The 27,419-nt window shown below is 40.1% G+C and overlaps 1 protein-coding gene and 1 long non-coding RNA gene across 2 annotated transcripts; one reads left to right on the top strand and one right to left on the bottom strand.

Annotated features, from left to right (window-relative positions):
* Positions 1-2,025: 2,025 nt before the first annotated feature.
* Positions 2,026-14,732, bottom strand: LOC117024905 (zinc finger protein OZF-like). Its single transcript, XM_033110583.1, has 5 exons — positions 14,595-14,732; positions 13,352-13,434; positions 12,713-12,801; positions 10,367-10,493; positions 2,026-3,721 (listed from the first exon to the last, which is right to left on the bottom strand). Exons 2-5 carry the CDS (start codon positions 13,383-13,385, stop codon positions 2,508-2,510), a joined length of 1,464 nt encoding a protein of 487 aa, XP_032966474.1. The 5' UTR covers positions 13,386-13,434; positions 14,595-14,732; the 3' UTR covers positions 2,026-2,507.
* On the top strand, positions 14,337-14,976 carry LOC117024907 (uncharacterized). Its single transcript, XR_004423532.1, has 2 exons — positions 14,337-14,413; positions 14,603-14,976. It is a non-coding gene; the product is annotated as an uncharacterized LOC117024907 (long non-coding RNA).
* Positions 14,977-27,419: the final 12,443 nt, after the last annotated feature.

Raw genomic sequence — 27,419 nt, 5'->3', positions numbered from 1 at the left:
TGTACTTTACATCGCCAGGACCGTTTTTGTAACTGGCAATTTACACATCTTAATCTCTTTCCCTTTTTCACCCACTCCCCCAACCCCCTTCCTATCTAGCAACCATCAAAATGTTCTCTGTATCTATGAATTTGTTTTGTTTGCTCATTTCTTTTGTTTTTTAGATTCCACATTCTTTTGTTATTTAGAAGTGAAATCATATGGTATTTGTCTTTCTCTGATTTATTTCACTTAGCATAATACCCTCTAAGTCCATCCAGGTTGTCGCAAATCATACTGCCCATTCTTAAAGTAACATGTGCCTTCTTGCCTCAGGATCTTCTCACATTGTTCTCTTTGCTAAAAATATTCTTACCTGTTCTTAATTTAGCATCTCCCATTGATGATAATAAAGTTTGTAGCTTAAACATTACTTTCTCATCAAAGCTATCATGTGTTTTAATACATTTTATTATTATGTAGGTAAAGTAAGGGCAACAGATTAAGAGACTGCTGTTGAAAAACTATTTTGCTCTACTCACAGATCTTCCTGAGAGGGCACAGCCTTGGGCATGTACATGGTCTTCCAGACTACCAGGGACACGTGTGATTTTAAGCCTGACATTTGTGAAAAATGCCATTTCAAAATGGAGTTGCAGAAGCCATTCCAGAGAAACTGCTTTGCTCATCTTGTTCCTTGAATCTTTGACTGGGGCTGACCTTTGTTCCACTGCACAAGAGCTGGGGGCAGAGACAGCGGTCCACTTCTCTTGGATTAGTTTTCCTGCTGTCTGCGGCACTGATCCCTAGTCTTCTTGGCTCGTTCCTGTTGGAGTAGCACCTCCACCCTACGAATGAGCAGGAGCAAAGGAATTTCAGAGCATTAGGCCCCAGTGTCCTGGCCTGCTGTGCCTAGTGACTGGGCTGTGTGGAAAACGATAACTATTCTTCCTACCACAATTAGTTTTGCCTCCCCAAAAACTTCATATAAATGAAATCATACAGCACACATTTTTTTTACTTTTTTGTAATCTGGCTTCTTTTGCTCTGAATGGCTATGTGATACAGCCATGTTGTTGTGTATATTCCTATTAAATGCTAAGTAGTATGTGTTGCATGAATATATTAGGTTGGTGCAAAAGTAACAGTGTTTTTTGCAATGATTTTTAACCTTTTAAACCGCAAATACTTTTGCACCAACCTAATACAATGATTTCATTTTCCCTTCTGTTCTTGATGAACATTTGTGTTGTTTCCATGTTTTTGCTATTATTTCTTGAGGTATATGTCTTCATTTCTAATGTAAATACTTCAGAGTGTAATGCTGGGTCAAGGACCATGAGTTTAACTTTATTTTTTTAAATGGTCAAACTTTTTCAAAATGTACCATTTTATATTCTCACCAGCAATATATGAGACTACCAGTTTTCCCTCAATCTTACCAACATATGTATTTTTAATTTTAGTTTTTACTTTTTATTTAACTGTTCAGATGTGTAGTAGTAGTATCTCACTGTGGTCTTAACTTGCATCTCCTTGATGACTAATGCTGTTGAGTACTTTTTCATGCGTTTCTTAAATGTTTGTATTTTTTTTGTGTGTGTGTGTGAAGTTTAATTCTCTTGCCCATTTTATGTGTTGGGTTATTTGTCTTTTTATTCTGGAGTGGTAGGGGTTCTTTTTATATTCTGGACACAAGTCGTTGTCAGACACATGATTTGCAAATATTTTCTCCAGGTCTGTGGGCTGCCTATTCATTTTCTTAGTGGTTTATCAAAAGAAAAAACAAAAGTTTTGGGGCGGCTGGTTTGCTCAGTGGTTAGAGTGCAGTGCTCATAACACCAAGGTTACCGGTTTGATTCCCACATGGGCCAGTGAACTGCGCCCCCCACAACTAGATTGAAAACAATGACTGGACTTGGAGCTGAGCTGTGCCCTCCACAACTAGATTGAAAACGACTTGACATAGAGCTGAGGGGTCCTGGAAAAACATACTATTACCCAATATTCCCCAACTGAAAAAATTAAATTAAAAAAAGAAAAGAAAAAGTTTTAACTTTTCATTAGATCTAATTTATCATTTTTATTTCATAGTTATTGCTTCTCTGTCCTAAGAAACCTTTGTCTATTATGAGGCCATGATGGTAATCTCCTATGCTTTCTTCTAAGTGTTTTAAATTTAGTTTTTCCATTTAGGTTTCTGATCCATCTCTAATTAATTTTTGCATATAAAGTGAAAGAGAGGTCAAGGTTCTTTTTTCCCCATTTGGATATCCAGTTGTTCAAGCACCATTTGTTGAATTGCTTTAATACCTGTTGTGAAAATGAATTGACATATAAGTGTGTGGGTCTATTTCAGGACTCGTTTCTGTTTAATTAATCTATTTATCTAGCCTACACTAATACACACTATCTTAATTATTGTAACTTTATAGTAACTCTTATTATCAGATAGTGCGAGTCCTCCAACTTTGCTCATCATTACAATCAGATGAGAAAACATAATTATTTTAGGAATTTGCTGCATTCTATTCATTATGAATTTCTTCATGTTGATGAAAGGCTGAACGCAGAGTGAAAGTTTTTTCACATTTCTTACATTTGTAGAATTTTTCTCCTGTATGAATTTTCTGGTGTTGAATAAGAGATGAACTCTGGCTGAAGGCTTTGTCACAATAATTGCATTTATATGGTTTCTCTCCAGTATGAGTTCTCACGTGTTTTGTAAGAGATGAGCTCTGATTGAAGGCTTTCTCACATTCTTTACATTTGTAAGGTTTCTCTCCTGTATGAATTCTCTGATGTCTTACAAGAGCTGAGCGGTCACTGAAGGCTTTCCCACATTCATTACATTTGTAAGGTTTCTCCCCAGTGTGGGTTCCTTGATGCTGAATAAGAGCTGAACAGTAACTGAAGGCTTTCCCACATTCGCTACATTCATACGGCTTTTCCCCTGTATGAGTTCTCTGATGTTGAGTGAGGCCTGACCTGTCACTAAAGGCTTTCCCACACTCTTTACATCCATAGGGTTTTTCTCCAGTATGAACCCTTAGATGTTTAATAAGGGATGAGGTGTCATTAAAAGCTTTCCCACATTGCTTGCATTTATAGGGTTTCTCTCCAGTGTGTATTCTGTGATGTTGAATAAGGTATGTGTTTTGGTTGAAGGCCTTCCCACATTCATTGCATTCATAGGGCTTTTCTCCAGTATGAATGATATGATGTTGAATAAGGGCTGAACGATGACTGAAAGCTTTCCCACATTTGTTACACTCATAAGGTTTCTCTCCAGTGTGAATTCTCTGATGCTGAATAAGTGATGAGCTCCGACTGAAGGCCTTTCCACATTCATTACATATATAGGGCTTTTCTCCAGTATGAATTCTCTGGTGTAGAATAAAGGCTGAATAGTAACTGAAGGAGTTCCCACACTCATTGCACTTCCAAGGTTTTTTCAATGAGTAAACTTTCTGATGTTTAATTGGTTTTGAACTTTCACCAATTTCATTACACTCTTCCATGGAGTTTTTCTTGTGCTTAATTATGACTTGCCTTAAATCTTTCCTCTGATTTCTTTGCTGCCTTTCTTGTGTGCCTTCACATTCCCAGGCTTCTATCAATCTGGAGTCCCAGGAATCATCCTTTTTCAGTCTTTCTATTATCAGCTCCCTTTCAGATGATATTTCTTCATAAACTTCCTGCTTTGAAAGGGAGTTTTTAGTTTCACTTACAGATTCAGAATCTGAAATAAATAAAAAGCGCAAATGTTTATGTTCTCTGTGTTGAGAGTATGAAAACTGTTAAATTGGCAAGAGGATAAAAAAAATTTAAATGATGCCGATTAAAACGTGTATTTTAATGTTTTCAGAAAGTGCTTCAAAGCGATGGCAGATGAAGAAGTTTCAGGGAATAACAGAAATGGGAGAATGACTAATATGAGGCACAATAAAAGGATAGACTATGAGGATGCCCTACCAAAGAGGATGAAAAACTGAACAGACTATCCAGGGAACAGTTAAGCATATAGGATGAGAATAAATGTTAACATATAATAACTAAGGCAGGGAAGCAAGATGCAAACACAGGTTGAGACTGGACAGTTTTTAAGAGTATTAGACAAAAATCAATTATAATCATACCGCCTGGAGACAACCATTTTTAATTTTTTTAAATAGTTCCCTCCAGTCCTTTTTAAAGGCACAGATTTTTTTATTTACTATACGCTTTCATTATTATTTTCTGTCTCCACTAACCATTTTCCCCGTCCTTCTTTCCTTCCTTCCTTTCTCTCACTTTTTTTTTGGTCATAGCCAAATTTCTCAAAAGGTTTTAACTCCTCACATAGTTGCTCCTGAACTCACTGTAGTCTGGCTTCTCTCTGCTCTCACTGAAGTCACTAAAAATTTAGGTCACCTAAATCCAGTGAATCCTTTTATTCCTCGATTTGCTTGGCTTCTCAACAGCACAGTGTTGACCATGCTTTCCTCCTAATAACATTCTCCTTCGTTTCCCCAACTTTGTTCATATATAATTGATTTATATTGTCTCTCCACTTCTATAATTCTAAGCTCTCCAGGTTTTTCTCTGGATCTTTCTTTTGAACTTTTTCTGCTGTTCCTTCTTCTTAAATGTTGATTCTTCTTAGTGTTCAGTCTTAGGCTCCCTTCGTTTGTGCCTGCCACCCCTCAATTTCACTGTCTCCTTTAAAGAACTAATCCAGTCCATGCCAAAAGTTTTTCTAGTTGAAAGTCAGAAGCTTGAGAATCATTGAACTCTTCCCTCCACCCTACCAACCACAACAAATAAATCACCAAGTTTTAGGGATTATACCTCCCAAATCTCTCTCATATTCTTTTTGTACTCTCCCTCCCCACTATTACCACCCCAATTCAGCCACCATCATCTCTCACCTAAATTAATGCAACAGCCTCATAACAGATCTGCTTGTGTCCTCTCTCCATGCACCAGCCCCAGTTCCACTCATATCTGATTATATGAAACCATAGTCAGAGTAATCAACAGAACAAGACTTAATGATTACCCAGATATTAGAACTATAAGCAATTTTAAAATAACTATGTTTAATATGTAAAAGGTTCTAGTGGAAAAGATGGACAACATGCATTAACAGTTGGGGAATTTTAGCAAAGAGATGGAAACTATCAGAGAAAGTCAAATGGAAATTCTAGAAATGAAAAAGTATGGTAACCAAGATGAAGAATGTCTTAGATGGGTGCAGCAGTAAAGTCAACAAAGGTAAGAAAAGAATCAGTAAACTTGAAAATAGGTTAATATAACTTACCCAAACTAAAACACTAAGAGAACAAAGAGCGAAAAACAAAGAAACTAACAGACCAGAAAAGAGTGTCTAAGAACTGTGAGACAATATCTAAGTACATACATGTAATTAAAATCCTGAAAAGAAAAAGACAGAATTGGCAGAAACAGTATTAGATGAGTGAATGGCTGATGATAGTCAAAAAATACAAGCACTGAGAGACATCAAACCAAAGAACCAAAGAAGCTCAGAGAACCCCAAGTAGGATCACACACACACACACACACACACACGGACACACATACACACATACACATGGATACACACACACAGACACATGGACACACACAGACACACACACATACACACACACAAACACATTATATTCAAACTGTTGAAAACTAACACGAAGAGAAAATCTTAAAGGTAGCCATAGAAAGAAGATGCATTACATGCAGAAGAACAAAAGTAAAAATTACAGCAAAGTTTTTGTCACAATCTATATAAATCAGAAGACAGTGAAGTGACATAAAGTGCTGAAAGAAGGAAAAAACCTGTCACCATAATTCCATATTTGGTAAAAAACATCTTTCAAAAATGAAGATGAAATATAGACTTTTTTTCAGACAAGCTAAAGCTTAGCGAATTCATTGCCAGTAGACCTGCACTATAAGAAATGTTATAGGCAGAGGTATCTGGTATCAGTCAAAAACTTAGATCTACACCAGGAGTCAGAATATTATGGGCCATGGAGTAAATCTGACCAACCACAGGTCAAATCTAGCCATTCCCATTTGTTTATATATTGTTTATGGCTGCTTTCATGCTACAACAGCAAAGTTAAGTAGTTGCAAAAATGACCATATGGCACACAGAGCAGAAATTATTTATCATCTTGTCCTCGTTAGAGAAAATTTGCCAACCCCTGATCTACTTTTAAAAAATGGCATAAATGAAAATAAATATAAATATTTATGAATATAAAATTCATTTTTTCTTATTTTTATTTGCTCTAAAAGATAATGACTGTCCTAATCAAAAACAGTAGCAATATATTGTGGTTTTATAGCATATATAAAGGTAAAATGCATGACAACAATTACACAAAAGACAGGATAGAAGAATTAGAAGTTTATAGGAGGTTCCTATACTATACATAAAGTGGCATATTATTTAAAGGCATACTGTGATTAACTAAAGCATATTGCGAACTCTAGGATAACAACTTAAAAACTTTAAAAATAGGTTTAATGATAAGCTAACAGTGGAGATAAATTGGAATATTAAAAAATACCCAATCAAGAAACAGACCGGGCCAGCCCAGTGGCTCAGGCGATTAGAACTCCATGCTCCTAACTCCAAAGACTGTCGGTTCGATTCCCACATGGGCCAGTGGGCTCTCAACCATAAGGTTGCCAGTTCAATTCCTCGAGTCCCGCAAGGGATGGTGGGCTCTGCTCCCTGCAACTAAAATTGAACACGGCACCTTGAGCTGAACTGCCTCCCAGATGGCTCAGTTGGTTGGAGCACAGGCTCTCAACCACAAGGTTGCCAGTTCAATTCCTCGAGTCCCGCGAGGGATGGTGGACAGCGCCCCCTGCAACTAAGATTGAACACCGGCACCCTGAGCTGGGCTGCTGCTGAGCTCCTGGATGGCTCAGTTGGTTGGAGCACATCCTCTCAACCACAAGGTTGCCGGTTCAACTCCCACTAGGGATGGTGGGCTGTGCCCCCTGCAACTAGTAACGGCAACTGGACCTCGAGGCAACTGGACCTGGAGCCGAGCTGCGCCCTCCACAACTAAGACTGAAAGGACAACAACATGAAGCTGAACGGCACCCTCCACAACTAAGATTGAAAGGACAACAATTTGACTTGGAAAAAAGTCCTGGAAGTACACACTGTTCCCCAATAAATTCCTGTACCCCTTCCCCAATAAAAAAAAATAAAAAATAAAATCTTAAAACACTATTAAAAAAAAACAGACAGAAGAAGGAAAAGATGGGAGCAAATAGAAAACAAGTAGATGTATGGAATATTTAAATCCAGTCATACCAATGACTTTAAATGTAAATTATCTAAACACACCAATTGAAAATCAGACATTGTCAGAATGTAAAACCAGACTCAATGATATGCTATCCACAAGAAACTCACTTTAAATAGGTTAAACTAAAAGAATAGAAACATATACTATACAAACACTAATTAAAGGAAGCAACAGTGGCTACATTAATTAATATCAGACAAAATAAACTTCCAAACAAGGAATATTACCAAGATTAAAGAGGGACATTATGCAATGATAAAGGGGTCAATTTACCAAGAAGAAGATATAACAATTCTTAACATGTATGCACCTAACAAAAGAGTTTCAGGCATTTCTTTCAGTGGATGCCACCGAGTGAGCATCCTTGGAGGACGTGGATGCAGCCATGAGGGCAAGGCCACACAGGTGGATGGAAGAGTTGTGGAACCAAAGAGGGCTGTCTCAGGAGAAGATTCTCAAACACCTGGTGCCCGCTTCACTGTGGAAAAGATTTTTGTGGGTGGTATTAAAGAAGATACTGAAGAACATCACCTAAAAGATGATTTTGAACAGTGTGAGAAAACTGAAGTGATTGAAATCTGACTGATTGAGGCAGTGGGAAGAAGAGAGGCTTTGCTTTTGTAACGTTTGATGACCATCATTCTGTAGACAAGATTGTCATTCAGAAATATCACACTGTGAAAGGCCACGACTGTGAAGTAAGGAAAGCCCTATGTAAACAAAAGATGGCTAATGCTTAATCCAACCAGAGGTTCGAAGTGGTTCTGGAAACTTCGGTGGCAGTCGAGGAGGTGGTTTTGGTGGGAATGACAACTTTGGTCGTGGAGGAAACTTCAGTTGTCGACATGTCTTTGGTGGCAGTCGTGGTGGTGAGTATATATGGTGGTAGTGGGGATGGCTATAATGGATTTGGTAATGATGGAAGCAATTGTGGAGGTGGCAGAAGCAACAACGATCTTGGCAATTACAACAATCAACCTTCAAATTTTGGACCCATGAAAGGAGGAAACTTTGGAGGCAAAGCTCTAGTCCCTGTGGTGGTGGAGGCCAATACTTTGCCAAACCACAAAACCAAAGTGGCTATGGTGTTCCAGCAGCAGCAGTAGCTATGGCAGTGGCAGAAGGTTTTAATTACTGCCAGGAAACAAAGCTTAGCAGGAGAGGAGAGCCAGAGAAGTGACAGGGAAGCTCCAAGTTACAAAAGATTTGTGAACTCAGCCAAGCACAGTGGTAGCAGGGCCTAGCTGCTACAAAGACATGTTTTAGACAATACTCATGTGTATGTGCAAAAAACTCGAGGACTGTATTTGCGAGTAATTGTATGACAGGTCATTTTAGTTTCTGTTTTGTGGAAAGTGTAAAGCATTCCAACAAAGGGTTTTAATGTAGTTTTTTTTTTTTTTTTTGCACCAATGCTGTTGATTGCTAAATGTAATAGTCTGATAATCATGCTGAATAAATGTGTCTTTAAAAAAAAAACTTCAGAATTACATTAAACAAACACTGATAGAACTAAAAGGAGAAATAGACAAACCCACAGTTACAGTTAGAGAATTCAACACTTCTCTGCTGGTAATCAACAGAAGCCAGTAGACAGTAAATCAGTAAGGATATAGAAGACCAGAACAACACTGTCAACCAACGTGACCTAATTAAACTTATTTTCAAGTGCACATGGAACATTCATTGAGACTATGTTGTAGGTAATAAAACAAATGTCAAAAATTTAAAAGAACTGAAATCATCAAGAACCAAACTACAAAACTTTAAAAAGAAATTATTGAAAAATCGGTTAAAATTTGTAAATTTGTAAATAAGTCATGAGTCAAAAAGAAAGTCAAGAGTGAAAATTGAAATTATTTTGAACTAAATGGAAACAAAAACACCACCAAAGTTGTGGAATGCAGCTAAAGCAGTTCTTAGAAGGAAATTTATAGCATTAAACATTCATATTAGAAGAGAAGCAAGATCTTATACCAATGATCAAGCTTCTACCTTAAGAAACTAATAAAAGGAGAGCAAAGTAGACACAAAGTTAGCAAAGGGGAAAAATAATAAAGATAAGAACATCAATGAATAAAACTGAAAATAGAAAACAATACATAGAATCAATGAAATCAAAAGTTGGTTCCCTGAAAAGATCAATAGAATTGTTAAACTCCTAGGAAGACCAACAAAATGAAAACAGAGAAGATATAGATTATCAATATCAGGAATGAAAAATGGGAAAGCATTACCAGAGCTCAGTCAAGAAGAAATATATAACCTGAATTGTCCTCTCTCTAATACAGGATCCAGATTTAAGGTGAAAAAGTTTCCAATAAAATAAACTTGAAACCCAGAAGTCTTTACTGGATTAAGCTTTTGGTACCATATCTAACAAAATTTTGCCTTACAAAAGGTCACAAAGCCTATCTTTAATATTTCTTCTAAAAGTTTTATAGTTGTAGGTTTTCTACTTAGCTCTGTGATCCATTTTAGTTACTATATATGATGGGAGGTATGGGTCGAAGTTCATTTTATGCATGTCCAATTGTTCCAGCACAATTTATTGAAAAGATTCTCCTTTTAACACTGAATTGTTTTTGCATCTTTTCCAGAAATTAATTAACCATGTATGTGTAGGTCTATTTCTGGACTATCTGTTCTGTGCCACTGATTTGCTTCTATCCTTTCAGCAATACTACGCTGCTTTGATTACCATAGCTTTATAAGTCTTAAAATCAATAAAATGAAGCTGTTCCACTTATGGTGGAACAGAATTAGTCTGGAAAGCCATAGGACTCAGTAATAAGATCTCATCTCTTTTCCATCTACACTTATTTTCTTGGTGATCACAGTTTCATAGTTTAAAATACCGTTGACACAAAATTCCAAATTTAAACTTTTACTTGCCAAAAGAGAAAAGAAGACCAATTTTGAGCCCAAAGTGATCAGAGATCCTTTAGGGGATCAGGGCTCTCTGGATCTTAAGCAAAACTATGGCATTTAGATGCCATTAGTTATAGAGAAATCTTATGTCCCAGTAAGAAGTTTGCATTACAAAATAACTTTCTTACCCCAAAATACCAGGCTCCCACAATTCTCCACCTTCATGTCCATGCCCATGTACCTTTGGGCAGAATTCAGCTGTTCCTCCTCTACCTGAGTGAAGTCCATTTCCTCATCTTTGACTGTCACCAGTTCCTGGAAGAACAAGCACATTTTTTTCTTTTTTTAATTGGGGAAGGGGAACAGCACTTTATTGGGGAACAGTGTGTACTTCCAGGACTTTTTTTTTCCAAGTCAAGTTATTGTCCTTTCAATCTTAGCTGTGGAGGGTGCCATTCAGCTTCAAGTTGTTGTCCTTTCAGTCTTAGTTGTGGAGGGTGCAGCTCAGCTCCAGGTCCAGTTGCTATTGCTAGTTGCAGGGGGCGCAGCCCACCATCACTTGCGGGAGTCCAACCAGCAACCTTGTGGTTGAGAGGATGCGCTCCAACCAACTGAGCCATTCGGGAGCTCAGCGGCAGCTCAGCTCAAGGTGCCGTGTTCAATTTTAGTTGCAGGAGGCGCTGCCCACCATCCCTTGTGGGACTCGAGGAATTGAACTGGCCACCTTGTGGTTGAGAGCTCACTGGCCCATGTGGGAATCGAACCGGCAGCCTTCGGAGTTAGGAGCATGGAGCTCTAACCGCCTGAGCCACCGGGCCGGCCCACAAGCACATTTTTATAGGACTTGGTCACCCTTGGGAGGAGAACAATCTAGAAGAGGAAGTGTTTTTAAATCTAAAACCTTTATTTTAACCATTTTAATGGAATATTTTTAAATTTCTAAGAATTAGTCTGGATTAGAGAAAATAATAATACCTAACATTTATAACTTATTTTCTATGTGCTAAGAACCTCTTGTAATAATAACTGTACGAGGTAAGTATACTATTATTAATACTATTTACAGATGTAAAGATTAGATCTGAGATTTGGACCTAGGCCGTCTGACTTCAAAGCTATACTCTTAATTATAATCTTCTGTCTCTCACATATTTAACTAAATAAATGTAGTATTTTGAATGACAACCAGATGTTAATGACTATGTTCTAGATGAGATAAGATTCATATATGTAATTTATACTGATTTCTGGAATATTCTGAGCTTTTACAGAAATTCAGCTTTATATCCTGAATGTATATAGAAAGTTATGCTATTCTAATAGATTCTTCTTCTTTCTCTGTACCTGGGGCTATGATTTTAGATTTATTTAGTTATCTATTAGGAATTAAAATTATTCTGAATGAGTGGATTTACTGATTTTAAATTGAAAATGATCAACTGTTCTAAAATAAGATTCAAACTCTATGTTATATTGACAGCCATGTGAGTATACTTTGTTGTCCACAATTAATTGGAGAATATTTTGTGGGAAAGTCAGTCAATAAAACAAAGGGGTTAGAAGCATGGGATTTAGAATCAGACATACCTGGGTTCTGATTAGGGTTCAACCATTTTATCATTCTGAGCAAGTTACCATGAGCCTCAGTTTACTGTGAAATAGATATCACCCCTAACTCACAAGATCACTTGTTTAAAATACATGTAGAAATGTTTGAAAAGTAGCTTTAAATATCCGAGTGCCCTAGAGTTCAGACCTTAGACATCTCTTTTCCATCTACTTTTAAATACCTATAAACAATGTTATTTCTCCCATCTTTAAAAAAAACACAAAACCCTCTTGCGTCTTACCAGTATTATTACTTCCAGCTATCACCCTACTTCTCTCCTTTCCTGTAGAGTAAAACTCTCCAATATAGTTGTCTGTAATCCCTGGTTCCAATTTCCTTCCTCCTATTTTCTTCTGAACCCAATCAGGCTTCTGAATTCCAATCAGGCTTGCCCTCTTACTATTCCATGAAATTGTTCTTGGCAGTCACCAATGATCTTCATATTTTTTAATCTAATGGTCAATTCTGACTTGACTTAGCAGCACCATTTAACATAGTTGATCACTCCCTGATCTTTGAAACACTTTCTTCTATTGGTTATCATGATGCCATACTTTTGGCTTCCCCTGACCACCCTGGCCACATCTTCTCAGTCTCCTTTGCTGATTCATCTTCATCTTCCTGACCTCTAAGTGTTGGAAAGCCATAGGACTCAGTAATAAGATCTAATCTCTTTTCCATCTACACTTATTTTCTTGGTGATCACAGTTTCATAGTTTAAAATACCGTTGACAAAAAATTCCAAATTTAAAGCTCCAGCCTGAGCACTCCCCAGAGCCTCAAGTCTGCAAGGAAACTTTACCTTGGTTCAGTTCTCTAGATGGGATTTTTGTGGACCCCTGAAGCAAGGTGAAAGAAAGAAACAAGGACACACTGTAAAAACTAAGCTAAGATTTCGGGGAAGAGAAATTAAACTCAAACTTGCCTGGAACTCAACAGGAAGGAGCTCAACAGTAGGTTCCATTTCTTCTGTGCTCTGTTTTGGGAGCAGAGAAGCATCCTCAGAAGTCATGGCTGGAAGGAGTAGGAAAAAAGCCATAAAGGAGGTAAACTCTATCTTCCAACTTCCAAATTCACTAGGACAAAAGCTATCACAAGCCAGCTGAATTATATACATACATAAGGCCTACTTTACCTAACTCAAAAAGCTCAGACGAGGCTAGAATATGACAATAAAGTGGAAGTGCTTTGACCGAAAAGTTAAACTCACAGACCCACAATACATCAACCTTTTGGAACAAACAGGGGTGAAAAAGTGTGACCTGCCCTTCATCACAAAAGCAAGCACTATGGAATATTCTCCCTTCCACAGCTTCAGAGGGAATGTGGATAAGCACAGATGTGCTAAAAGAAATTATGAAAATGTGTTACAATAAGCCTACTTAGTGATTTCCAAACATGGTAGCTGACTGAGAGATTCTCTACTTCTGGGCTTCTCCTAACATATGTCTGCTTCCCTTTTCTACCATACAGGGGCACCCACCCTTTTCAATCTCAGCAAGAGCAGAGCATTTCCTTCACTTGCCCCTAGTTTCAACTCCATGTTTATTCCTGTAATGCTTACCTCTTTCCTCAACTTCAATGGTCAGATAATCCATGATCAGCTTCTCCTCTGTCCTGTTATTGCTGTAACTTCCTCCTTATTCACTGTTTCAGACAACATAGACATGGATTTTCAACAATACATAATCTGCTTCTTTGTGTAAATCATTCAACTCTACTCTGAAGCTCTGGAGAGAGATTTTGAAGTTAGGCTTGCCCTCCTCTGGAACTGGTTCCTGCTCCCTCTACTCCCTCCTACTCCTAGGAGGCTTATTCCTATGTATTTAAGTCCTATAGCCTCCGAAGTAACTCTGCTTTGCTTGGAACCTTTATTATTTAGGCTACATTAATCTCCACAGCTGGAAGCCCATTCTCTGGCGTACCAAGATGAGTCCCTACATGCCACACCAGAGCAAAAACAGAATCAGGGCAGTGAACTGTGAGACTCAGTCACACAACTGGTTCCAAACTGTGCAGAAACTCCCATGAGGCCCTAAATCACAGAACTGTCCATAAGGTGGCCTGCGATTATGGTAGCAGTAACTATAAGCAAGGCTCCCACAGTTTGTTCATTCTCACTATTCATAAACACAAAGCAGTTGATAGATGAGGCCCTTATACAGCCAATTACTCAAAAGCGTCTTATTTTAAGACCCTGGAAATACATAGGCCGAGATTCCCTTACAGTTTGAGTCAAACACCTTGCAGTGGCCCCTAAATACAGGCAGGCCCCAAAACTAACAGAGCAAAGCACAGAGGGGAATGAGTTAGACACAGCCTCCTTTTATTTTATTTTGTCTTTCTGTAGCAAAACTTCAGAACCTTAAGGATCTTCTTGCTGGAGTGACAAGTCTTAAGATTAAAACCAGCCGAAAGCGTTCCTGCTCTCTTCACCTCAGAAGACGAGCTCTCCGGCCTCTGAACAAAATGCCTCTTCGCCACGCCCACTGGCGCTCCGGGACTCCACTTCCCAGAGGGCTTAGCGGCAACCCCACGTCCGGACGCCCCTCGGCTCAGAACCAAATCCACAAACCCAGTTGGTGATGCGGAGGGGCATACCGCGGAGTAGTGCACCGAACGCCCGGTGTGTGTGTGTGTTGCAGGGGGTGCGGGAGCGGGGGGTCGTGGATGCCTGCAGGGCCCAGCCGTGTCTCCCCCGAGCCCGAACCTGAGAGCCTGGCTCGGGCTGCGGCAGGAGGGTTTAGAGCCGCGCGCATGGACGGCCGGCTCACGGAGACCCGCGTCTCAGGCCCGCTTTCTCTTACCCTTCGAGGCGCTGCAGACCCTGTTCCGGCCACCTGGCTGGATCCCCGCCAGCCTGCGCTCTGCGAGGGGCGGACAGAGGCCTTTCGGACCCCGCAGAGCTGCGAGGAGACAAAAGGCTTGAGGCCGAGGTTCTGTCTGGAGTCGCATCTGCGCACTTGGAGGCAACCGCGCCAGGTCGGGGGTCTTGGCGAAAGGACTCCACTTCCCAGAGGGCTCGGGGACACCGGTGCCTATCCTTGGGGACCACGCTGACTGTCCTCGGGGAGTGGCTGCAGAGCCAGGGGAGAGAACTGCGGGCTTTCACTGTCAGCCCTAAAATGGAGATAATTCCCCACCTGTTAGGTCTGCTTTCTGAATAAAAGTAGAAGCTGCCGTTTTAAAGCTCCAAGTGATTTTAGTGTCTGATTATTAATTGGAGGTGGGGGTGGGGACCTGTTACGCAGTCTTTTACCCGAGTATTTCTCATTCTTTCTTGTAATAAAGCTCAAATCTGTGAGCGCTAGCGCTGATTTGATTGAAAGTATTCTGGCTGATAGATAAAAAGCATAGGCAGGATCGAGAAACCTTTGTCCTGATTGGAAAGATACAAACAAAAAAGTTTGATGTGAGAAAGACGAAAGTAGGGAGATTGGCTTTGAAACGGAGAACTGTGCGGACCTGGAATTTAGGAACGAGTACTGGAAGGGCCACGCCCCCTGAGCCAGAGACCTAGGAGATAAAAGCTACTTCTTTCCTCAGTGTCAGAAACACTGAGGGCTATAGCTCCAGTTCTTTACAGAAATCGGAAAAAAAACCAATTGTATCACAAGTGTCATTCTAGTCCAAATTACCATAGACAATTGAATAGTCTCTCCATATTTAATTTTGCCTTTCCTCAATCCATAATGTTCAAGGCAGCCAAGATGAATATTTAAATATTAAATCTGTTTATGTTACTTTTCTCAGCCCTTCAATGATCTCCCTCTGCCCTTAGTATAATGCAAACTCCTTAACACAGTTTATAAAACCCTGCATAATCTGGCTCTGCCAATCCTGAATTTTCTGCTGCTATCTTCCTATCATTTTCTATACTCATCCCAAACTGCCTTTAGTAATCTAGATGTACTAGAACATCTCCCTCTAGTAATCCTTCAGATTTCAGTTCAAATGTCCCTTCTTCAGAGAAGCCTTCCCTGAACTCCTTCCCTTTAATTCAAATTAAATTTCTCACAAAACCCTGTTCTTTCTCTCCACAGAGTTGCTATAATTTGTAATTATACATTGTTTTGCTGCTATTCAATGTACGTCTTCCTACTTGACTGTAAATTCCGTGAGATATACATGTTTTGTGCATCACAATTTTCAAGCACAGAGCGTGACAGAGTTGAGTGTTGAGAAGGTGCCATGCCAGTTCCCAACCTCAGCTAGGTCCTAGCATAATTTAGCAGTTATTTATCCATGGTTATCTCCTTTTATCCTTGGTTGTCTCTTTCTGACTTCATTCAACAGCCACTCCTCTCCGAAGCTCTCTATCTCATCACCAAGTCCCTCTTTCTTAGTCAATAAGTTCTATTGACTAAGAAAGTCATCATCTATTTCACCACCATCTATTTCACAGAAAAATGAGAGGTTTTCAAGTGGGACTATATCCAGCTTTTGTGATGGTTAATTTTATGCATCTACTTGACTAGGCTAAGAAATGTCCAACTGCGTAATAAAACACTTCTGAGTGTGTCTGTCAGTAAGAGATTAGCATTTGAATTGGCAGATTGAATAAAGAAGATCACCCTCACCAATGCCAGTAGGTGAGTATCAACAAATCCCTTGAGGGCCTGAATAGAAAAAGGGCATATTTTCTCTCTCTACCTGAGCTGAGACATTTCATCTTCTGCCCTCGGACATTGGTGCTCCTGGTTCTTGGGTCTTCTGATTTGGATCGGGCCTTACACTATTGACTCCCCTGGTTCTCAGGCCTTCAGGCTTGAACTATACCACCAGCTTCCCTGGGCCTCCTTTGCAGATAGCGGATTATGGGATTTCTCAGCTCCACACTCTCATGTGCCAATTACTCATAATGAATCTTTATCTATCTATGTATATCCTATTGGTTCTGTTTCTCTGGAGAACCCTAATACAACTTCCCTGTACTCAAATCTGAGGGCATGAAGTCTCTAAATTATTTGGGAGGTGGAAGGAAGCATAAATTTCTTCAAGATTGTCTTTCTGTAGGTATGTCTTAACTATACACCCATGGTAGGTTACATTATTGTCCAAAATCTGCTACTGCTGCTTTGCAGGAAGATTTCCCTGCCTAGTTGAATTCAGGGTTGGACCTGTGACTTGCAATAACATTCTTTTTTTTTTTTTTTAATTTATTGGGGTGACAATTGTTAGTAAAATTACATAGATTTCAGGTGTGCAATTCTGTATCACATCATCTATAAATTACATTATGTGTTCACCATCCAGAGTCAGTTCTCCTTCCATCACCACATATTTGATCCCCCTTACCCTCATCTCCCACCCCCCAACGCCCTTACCCTCTGGTAGCCACTAAATTACGTTCCCCAGATTAATTTTCAAACCCCGTGGCCATCTTGTGGTTACTGATTGTTTTCTAATCCCCTCACCTTCCCCTTTACCCCCACCCGCCCCCGCCCATCTAGCAACCCTCAGTTTTTCCTCTGTCTCCAAAACTGTTTCTGATTAGTTCATTCACTTATTCTTTTCTTTAGATTCCGCATATAAGTGAGATCATATGGTACTTATCTTTCTCTGTCTGACTTATTTCACTTAACTTAATGTTCTCTAGGTCCATCCATGTTGTTGCAAATGGTAAGATTTCTTTCTTCTTTATGGCTGCGTAATACTCCATTGTATAAATGTACCACAGTTTCTTAATCCAGTCATCTACCGATGGGCATTTTGGTTGTTTCCATGTCTTAGCTATTGTGTATAGTGCTGCAATAAACATAGGAGTGCATAAAGATTTTTGAATTGGAGTTTTGGATTTCTCCGGATAGATACCTAGGAGTGGAATTACTGGATCATAGGGTAGTTCCATTTTCATATTTTTGAGATACCTCCATACTGTTTTCCATAGTGGCTGCACCAATCTGCAATCCCACCAACAGTGCACAAGCGTTCCCTTTTCTCCACATCCGCGCCAGCACTTGTTGTTTGTTGATTTATTGATGATAGCCATTTTGACTGTGGTGAGGTGGTATCTCATTATGGTTGCAATAACATTCTTGAGAGACATACATTTTTTTTCCTGTTTTAGAGTCAGTTTCTGATCTGCCATTTCTTTTCCCTCTGCCATGACACTCAGAGTGTCTCATATAAGACTGTTCCATCAGTCTGTTTCCAGAGTGAAAACATGGACATACTGAATGAGTAAGAAAGACACCTTGGTTGTCATCTATGAGAATTTTCAGGATGTTTGATTCTACAGCGTAAACTAGCCCATCCAAGGTGCTTTCTGAGCACTTCTAGGGTAACACTTTTCAAATGCATGTATGTTTGTTTTATTTTGCATATAAAGAAATATGTTTTCCCAGCACCAGTATCAATATGTTCCCCAACATAATCACAGCAGACAGCTTTAAGTCATATAAGTTAGTTAAAAATATAAAATAGAAATACCAGCTAAACTACAAAATTCTAATAAATATGATTAAATTAACAGACATCTTTCTGTCATGTGCTGTGCAGATATCCACAATACTACTACTGTTCATACAAGACTCACAAAGCTAGTCAACAGACTATGACTGAAGGCATGTCTCAGCTTGAATCTGAAACCACAGATAGGGAACACACAATCTACCAGCTACTCAGAAATGATCCAGGAGTGCTTGTGACAGTATTATAATGAAAAGCAGACTGTACTGTGAATCCCACTGTTTTCACTGGTTCTAATATGTAAAATTATTTTACATATTCATAACTCTGAAATCCAGAAGTACCTGCCAGTTGTTGTTGGCCAGGTGCCAGTAACGAGTAGTCATCACACCCGTGCTGATACACAGTGGCACACCAGAATGGGTGTCAACAGCTTGGAAGAAAATCCCAGAGACAATAATGTAGCTTACTTAAGAGTTGCCGTATTACTAATACTCTTGGTAGCAAGGGAAACAATACTGGGTGGAAAACCGTAGGCACAGACAACACTGCGTGGAAAAATGATTCAGAATAAGATTCTGAATGTGAAGAGTTTAGCAGTACCTTAACCATTTTATTTTCCTTCTTATGTGAGTACAAGAGTTATATATCATTTTTGAATGTAGGATTAAAATTATGTCTAAAGAAGTCTAAAAGGGATCTATTAATAATACATAATAAAATGTCAAAGTGATAAAGTTTTATGTCATTATTTAATTGGCAGTGTTTTTTCTTTATAGTGGCACAGAAAATAATTGTGCCTCTTGCAACTTCATGGTGCCTTAGAATCGATGGAATACTCCAGGTTGTTTACTACTTTGTGAGCTGTAAAATGAAAAATTCTGAAATAATTCATCTCTAATACCGCTTCTTGTTCTGTGATAGAGTGCTTCTCTGTGTTAAGGCCTGGATCTCAGTGCTGATGGTGGGCAGTGTGAAGGGACTTGGGTCCACTTATTAAGGCCATTATTCTACTTTCCTCCTTAAGGTAAAGATACAATTTTGAATCTTCAGACCCCAGTTGACTAGACTAAGACTATACTATGCAAACACAATAAATAAGGTAAGTACCTGAAAATCAGACTTAGAGGCAACAAGAGCCCATAACAAAGGAAAGAATGTTCTGAAGAATCTTAGAGATTCCCTTCACGTTCCTCTCCAGCTAGGGTTATAAGGACTACATTTTTCTCTTTCCCCAGAGTTTCATTCACGAGCAAACACCATGCTGCTCTGGGAAGGAGTTTGTTTGCCTCAGTCCTTGAAATGTCCAAAATTAGCTCCAATTAGCCCAATGGCAGCTCTTAAGGGAGCCAAAGTCCTACGCCAGGGGACTTGACAAAATAATGGGAGTGTGAGTGGGAAATCTCTTGAGATTGTTCCAGGTACAGAGCTGACTTAAGATTCTCAGAGAAACTGAAAAGTAAGCAGGACTTTTTTCACCGCTATTTATATAGATAATTAGAAAGTATAAAGTAGGTATCTAACAGGAAGGCCAAGTGAATTGAATCTTTGAATGTTTCAGGGGTGGATGAGCCCTATGACTTCCAGCCCCAAACCATCTCCAACTCAGTCCCTCTGCCCGGACTCCCAAGACCTCTCTATGCCTCCCATGAGCTGCAGGGGATCCATTAAAGTCAAAGTGATGTCCTCAGGTGTGTTCCCCTGATCTCCAAGAAACTCATACAAGAAGAGGGATGCTATGCAAGGACGTAAGTGGCAGAGGACACTTCAACGATAACCTCTACCTCATCCCCTCAAATGGGTTCTGTAGATATCATTAGAAATTTTGCTATATCTGATTCTCTGCATCAGCATCTCTCCAAATGGAAAAGTGACCCTGTGCTCTTTCTTTTATTCTCTCTCCCTGAATGTTTTGTATCTATTAACCCAAAGCAAGAAAGCATAAACTCCAGGATGGAAGGTCCAAAGTTGGAAAGGACAGGTGCCAGGTGATCATTGGGAGCATCTTGGACATTCAGCACAGAAATTCTTCACCCCTGATAAATTTCACTGTCCAACTTGTTGCTTTGAAGTCAAAGAATGAGTAACTGCATGGGTTCAAAAGTGCATTTATGTCTAGAATGGAATTTTTTTCCCCCTCCTTTTCTCTCCCCCCTAACTCTGGTTCAAGTCATTGCTTCTCAGTCTAGTTGTGTAGGACGCAGCTCCCTGGCCCATGTTGGGCATAATGAGCCTTGCTCTCCACCTGGGTAAGTATTAAGTAAAAATATATATGAGAAAACATGAAATATATGGGGAAATTATATTCTAAAGAGAAAACCATAGTCAGTGATATTCAATAAATTAGAAATTAAAAATGAAATGGTAAAAATGATGTAATGAGAAATTGACAATCAGGCTTAGAGCTGGACTTCCGTCCTGGAGAGGTCTAGTTTATTTTCAGTTCACCCTTATTATTACACTCCAGCCCCTCCATGCTCCTAGTAAAAGCCTGCAGTGTTCACCAGGCTCCTCCTCCATGATGAGCCCTGAACTCTGATTTTTCTTCCCTCCAGTGAGAGGGGTTGCTGAAAGCTCTTTTCTGCAGCTCAGCTTCTTAGCTACCACTTTTGCTTTTGTAATCAGCAATTAACTTAATGAGTAATGTGGCCCCAAATGTAGAGCTCACCTCTTTTGGCTCTTCTGGATCTTGTCTCTGCAAATTTTCCTTGCCTGCATAGCTTTCTGATGCCTTCAACCATCTGTTTTCTTTTATTTGGCTTCTCCATTGGTTCTCTGTGGGAGGGCTGGTCTAAACCCGTAGTCAACCATAAACAGAACTCAATTTAGTCATCTTTGAAGATGAACAGAACTTTCAGGATCCACTCTATATATAAAATGCTTGCTTTGGCGGATTCTTTTGATTCATCTTGTTTATCTAAGCACTATAAAGTGAGGTAATTCTCTTAAAGTGAACTGGAGATCTTCAGATTTGTTTGCATTTATGGTTGAGTCCTTTAGCGCCTGGGAAAGGCACATGGATTTGAGCAGTTGTAGGTAAAGAATTTTTTCTCCACTGTCTTTCAACCTCTAATTTTGTTGAAGGTCCAAAACCCACGGATCAGCTTCGCTGAATCAAGGACTGTGGGGACAGAGCCAGGAGTGCAGTTTCCAGGCTCTCGGCCTCACATGGAAAGGCGCTCACTCAGGTAGTAAATGGCCATCAACTGTGATTGGATGGTCATCAGCTGTGGCTAGTTGGCCATCAGCTGTAACCAGTGAGCCATTGGCCACTAATATAACTGCCGTGGCTATGCTAGCAGCAAATGGGGGCTAGCAAGAAGATGGTGGCTGAGCCTACAAGCGCAGATTGCAGTTAGCACAGCGGAGTGCAGTTAGCAAGTGAGATTGTTTGGCAGAGAGAAGTGGACGACAGGTTGCGGATAGTGTGGCTCCTGCTTCCTGTGTCTCCAACCCAGCCTACAGCAAGAATATAGTGCTATGACTCCACTATTTATGGCTCCGTTGTTGTTCTTTTTGGCCTCACCATATCCTGCGTTCTTATGTGGAGAGCGGGACTAGAGACCCCGCATGACACCCTGCGTGACAAGGACAAGGTTTCTCCTCCCATGTGATGTTTGAGTTGGTGATTTTTATCAGTTCTCCCATTCATTTTTTTTGGTGGGGGAGGGGAACGGGACTTTATTGGGGAACAGTGTGTACTTCCAGGACTTTTTCCAAGTCAAGTTTTCCTTTCAGTCTTAGTTGTGGAAGGCGCAGCTCAGCTCCAGGTCCAGTTGCTGTTGTTAGTTGCTGGGGGCGCAGCCCACCATCCCTTGTGGGAGTAGAACTGGCAACCTTGTGGTTGAGAGGATGCGCTCCAACCAACTGAGCCATCTGGCATTGGTCCATGTGGGAATGAAACTGGCAGCCTTCAGCGTTAGGAGCACGGAGCTCCAACCGCCTGAGCCACCGGGCTGGCCCCCATTCATTCTTTTTGTTTGGTGTGTTCAAACTTTCCTCCAATTGATTGCTTTTTTCCTCCAGCTGGGTCCCCATCAAGGCAGTGATTTCTGTGATAATGTTTACCATACCTCGTCTGCCTTCTTAGTGAGTGCTATTAATCTTTCAGAGACAGGTGTACAATAATGGTTAAGCATGCAGTTGCTAAGTCAGATTCCATGATTCAAATCCCAATTTCAAATCCTACTGCCATGTGCCCTTTTAATGTGAGTTACAGTTTTTTTATCTGCAAAAAAAGGCATAGTAATTATATTTACCTCATGGATTATTGTGAAGACTAAGTAGGGTGAGAAGCACTTCATAAATATTGGCTATTATTAATTGTTATTATCTTTAGAGGAGTGAGTACTTCATTTTTTCCTCCTATTGTACAAAGCCTGCAACGTCTTTTTCTCCAAAGTGGGGAATATCAGTCAGTGCTTTAGAATTTTCTGCTGAGAATGACACATCATCTCTATGTATTCCCCCTATCTCTCTCTCTTTCTCTCTCTCTCTCTCTCTCTCTCTCTCTCTCTCTCTCTCTCTCTCTCTCTCTCTCTCTCTCGCACACACACACACAGGGTATAACCCAAATCTTATTATGAAGAAATAATAAGATAAAACCCAACTGAGGATCATTCTAAAAAACAATAGGACTATGTTCTTCAAAAACATCAATGGCATGAAAAACAAAGGCAGCTGAAAGTTACCAGGTTGAAGGAAACTAAAGAGATATGAAAACTAAATGTAATGCATAATCCTGGAGTAGATGTTGATTAGAAAAAGAAAAATCTATAAAAGACATTGGGACAATTTGTAAAATCTAAATATGTTGTATACATTAGATATTGTTATTGTATTAAAATGAAATTTCCAAGTAGAATTTTGTCATTCTACTGTGATTATATAAGAGAATGCCTCTGTTTTTAGCATAATGCATGCTAAAAGTTACCGTGACACATGCTAATGTGTTTAGGTGTTAAGTGTTATGATGTCTACACCTTACTCTCAAATGATTCACAAAAGTGTCAATAATAATATAAAAATATGTATATATGTGTATGAATATATGTGTGCATTGTGAATATATGTAGATGTGTATCAATTTATACACCTAAAAGCAAATGTAACAAAATGTTTTTAAGAAGAAATAAATCTGGGTGAGGAAAATATGGGAATTCATTTGCTATTCTTGCAATAATTTTTCTCTAGGCTTGAATTACATTAAAAAAATTAAAAAGTTAGAAATTCTGGCTCACAGTATATTCCTATAATTATAAAGTATAAACAAAATATAAATGAAACTTCTACACCCAGGATTATCAGGAATTTCTGTTAACTTCAGTGAATGAACCATCCTTTCTTATTTCTTTTCATGTTTCTTAATATTTTGTTGAAAATGACTATTTTGAAAGTAACTAAAAATCTGATTCTTCCCCTTCTGCAAAGTGCCCCCCCTTAGTTGTTTGCTGTAGTCTGCAGCTGATTGTGTAGAGTCTTTTAAACTATTTTTGTAAAGTCTGTATTTCTTGTCCTATATGGTCTCTGATGTCTCTGTTCCTTTAGCTTATTTGTATTCAGCTAGTGTCTTGACAGAAATTGTCCTGAATGCCAGGAGCAAAAAAGAGAGAGGATGTTCTGGGAAAGGAACCAATTCAAACAGAGATGAAAGTGATGTCCCTCACCTGGAAATCTAGAATGGATGGACTATATTCAATGTAAGCCAAGAATCTGGGATGGGAACACTGCTTGTGGTTCCCTGCTAAATCAGCTCTATAGGCCTTTGAAACGGGGAGTATATTGGGCTCTCCACTGGGGTAGCCAATTGGCAACCTTTTTCTTTCTTTCTTTAACATCCTTCTTTCCTTCCTTCTTTCCTTCCTTCCTTCCTTCCTTCCTTCCATAAAGCTGTTTTAAAAATTCACATTAACTTTATAGATAATACCTGTTAGTATAGTGTTACTGGAGAAATTGTTTTACAAAAAGAATTTTACAAGAGAGCAATAATGTTTAAGGACAGATAGACATAGAGAGAAAACCCAGAAAGTTGCACACCATCACAACAGCTTTGATTTTCTCTGAGATGTTTGATTATGGATAATTTTGTTTTCTTATCAAAATGTCCTGTACTTGGAATAATGTCTCAAAAAACACTTTTTATCCCCACTCTTTAAAAGAAAAAAAAATGCCCTCTTTTTTAAACAAAGGGGGGGGGAATATTGTCCTTATGGGTACGACTCAAGTGCACTCTTGTGATGAGGGCCAGAAGGAAGAGAACCCCCATCCTGACCACATGGTCAACTCAGCCTTCCCTTTGTGTTGTGGTTGTCACTGTCAAAATCTCTTCAGATATGAGACTGGTGCCTCCCTGAGAGTCCTGTCTATTCTGTTCTCTGACCTGTGCCCAGCTCCTAGAAGAGTGCTTGGACATCCGAGAACATCATGTGTTATCTTATGATTATGCAAATATCTGTAACATAAATTAGGAAAACTGCTCTTTCAGTCACTTTAAAAAGGAGAAAACCTTCCTTTTCTCACAGATAGCAGATCCCCACAGCAGCACCCATGTTTCTCTTTACTGAAGACCCACGAAAGTCAGGGCTCCCGGGAAGTTCCAGGCATTTGAACATAAAGAAGGGAGGGAGAGAGGGTCAAGCATGGCCGTCCTTAGGCAGCTGACGTAGGGAGTCAGTCCTGCAACTCAGTTCCAGGAATTTGAATGCAGGTGGGGAGAGAGAGGACAGGTTGGGTCCTCGGAGTAGAGCCCCGCTGCAGCTAAGAGCCTAGAATGCTCCCAAATGCGCTCTTCTCGGAAGTCCATTGACTCCGAGGTTCCTTCCATTCACTCCTCTCCGGCTTTACCTAGCTAGGTAGGTAGAATCTACGCTGGTGCCTGCTGTCAGGACGCTCCGTGTCAAAGGAAACTCTCCCTGTCCCACCTCACATTGCTTCTGAGTAAAGCTTTGGCCTAGTGGCTGCTTGGGACCTGACGTCCTGGACAAGGCGCCGGACCATCAGCGCTGGTGGGGGCATCAAAACCTCCAAGGAGGGCGGGTTGTTTCTGAATGGCGAGGGCAAATATTCCCCGATAACACCGATAACATCATCTCGTTTTCTCTATCCCTGTAATGAAAGGACAAGAAGCCCAGCTGAGGTCCCAAACCATCTGGATGCGTGGATAGCAAATATTGAACTATGCATCTGAGAAGTGAGGAAATCAGTACATGTGAAATATACAAAAGGGGTTGGCGTTTGTGACTTCGTGGCTCAACGGTAGCATATCTGATTCTAGACTATAAGGGTGAGCGTTCTAACCTCGTCGGAATCGAGTGTTAGGCTGTCGATTCTAAGAATTCATCAATCACAGATTTTTAAAACCTGGAGGAGGTTTTTTTGTTTGTTTTTTGTTTTTTAGCTCAGAAAAGGTCAGGCTTTATTCAGAAGGGGGAGTGGGACCAGCGTCGCGGAAACTTAATCCTGGTTAAGTCCACAGCGATCTCCATTTCTTCTAACGTGAGTTTTCCTGGCTCTCACGTCACAAGTGGTTAGTTTCTGGAACTTGATTGTTTCATATCCCCATTGGAGGGAAACAGTTAAATGACTGCCAAGTAAAAGGGTGGGAAATGCCAGGGTAACTTTCCACTCTCAGAGAGTTCAACATAAACATAAACTTTGAATCAACTTCACATTAGTATTGCCTCTTTAACCACAACGTTCAGGAGCTTTTGGCAGAAGAAGCTCTAACCGTGAAAGGGGGTGGGAGGTGGGGGAAGGAAGAGAATCCGGAAATTGACTTCTTCCAGGTCACAGACATCAAACTAGGAAGAGTGTGCCATCCCCGTCCAGGACCCAATAAAACTATTTTCACACCAGAGTGACTATTCACAAAGTCTCTTCATGCCTTGTTTTGATGTTCTTTCTATCTGAAGTCATCTAAAGTATAATTCTAATAAAGATAAATCCTGATAAAGATGAGAACAGAACGACCTAAATTCCAGCTCATGTAGGTTTTTCTTCCCTTCCAGGTCATCCTTACCCTTCATCTTAAGTACCTATCCATTGCTGAGTTGATCATTAGACTTTGGACTAAACAAAATATATATATTTGAAATGTCCAAGGTTCAGAGCTAGCGATAAGTCGCTTGTTTTGTTCACTACCGATTTTATATCACTGTAGACAAAGAAAAATCACGATTTTAATTCCTGACTCCTACATGATTTGAATGAGCAAGCTTCTGTTCATGGCGCTACCGTTGCGCCACGAGGTCCTGGACACCGCGTTATTTTGTGTGTGTTTTGGAAGGACGTTAATTTCAGTGGTTGTCAGATGCAGCGTCCAGTATTTGTTTCTTTTACTGCCCGTATTTTGATGTGGGATTGATGATGAGCTCTTCGTCCCGTTTATAACGGGGCTATTCAAAGCTAACTGTAAACGGAAATGGAGGAGGGGAGAAACCGGGCTCTAGGGATACTCGCCCCGGTGATTCGGGGAAATCCACCTCCTGGGGCTATGGACTCTTCCCGAGCGTGGTTTGCGAGGCGACAGTGGAAAGTGCGAAGCGCAACTCACAGGGAAGGCTGGGGGGTCGTCAGGGCCCAGACCTCTCTTCTCCTAGCCTTTCTGCACACGGAGCACCAGGAGGATTTATTTGCACGTGGGTCAATCTAGAGGAAGATATTTCCTTTTATCAAAAAGAGCACTTAGTAGTTCCTTTTTTGTTGTTTGTTTACCTGAAAAAATAACACATATTTATTGTAGAAATCTCATCAGATACAATAAACCAAACAATACAATAAGGAGACACCGGGCTGTATACATCTTGCCACCTGATGTGATCTTTTAGATCAAAGAACAGGGATTAGTGGAGCGAGTGTGACCATGGATTATACAATTTCAGTAGCAGCGATCTGTTGTTCATTGCGCTGATTGAATGAGGAGGAAGGAGCTGGCACGCAGGAGCTTTTGGACACAGGGAGTCAGGTGACACAGCCAGTTGTCCTGGACTTGGACATCATAAAGGCCTCTTGGGTGAAGTACCAAGGCTGATTTGTCCCTGCCCTTGCTGGTGTAACCGAAAATCTTCCATTCCTGAGTTTTGGGACACACAAAACAGAACGCTGATTTTGAGTTGGGAACAAAGACTAGTTTAGCTATGTCTGCATTTGTGTCACAGCCTTACGCAGTGAGGCTAGCCGGGTTAAGAACGCTTTAGATTGAAGACTTGAAGTATCAGGTTCTA

Source organism: Rhinolophus ferrumequinum, chromosome 7 (genome assembly GCF_004115265.2).
Source record: "Rhinolophus ferrumequinum isolate MPI-CBG mRhiFer1 chromosome 7, mRhiFer1_v1.p, whole genome shotgun sequence".
Taxonomy (NCBI): domain Eukaryota; kingdom Metazoa; phylum Chordata; class Mammalia; order Chiroptera; family Rhinolophidae; genus Rhinolophus; species Rhinolophus ferrumequinum.
The sequence above is the reverse complement of the archived record's forward strand: the minus strand, read 5'-3'. Positions and strand labels throughout refer to the sequence as shown.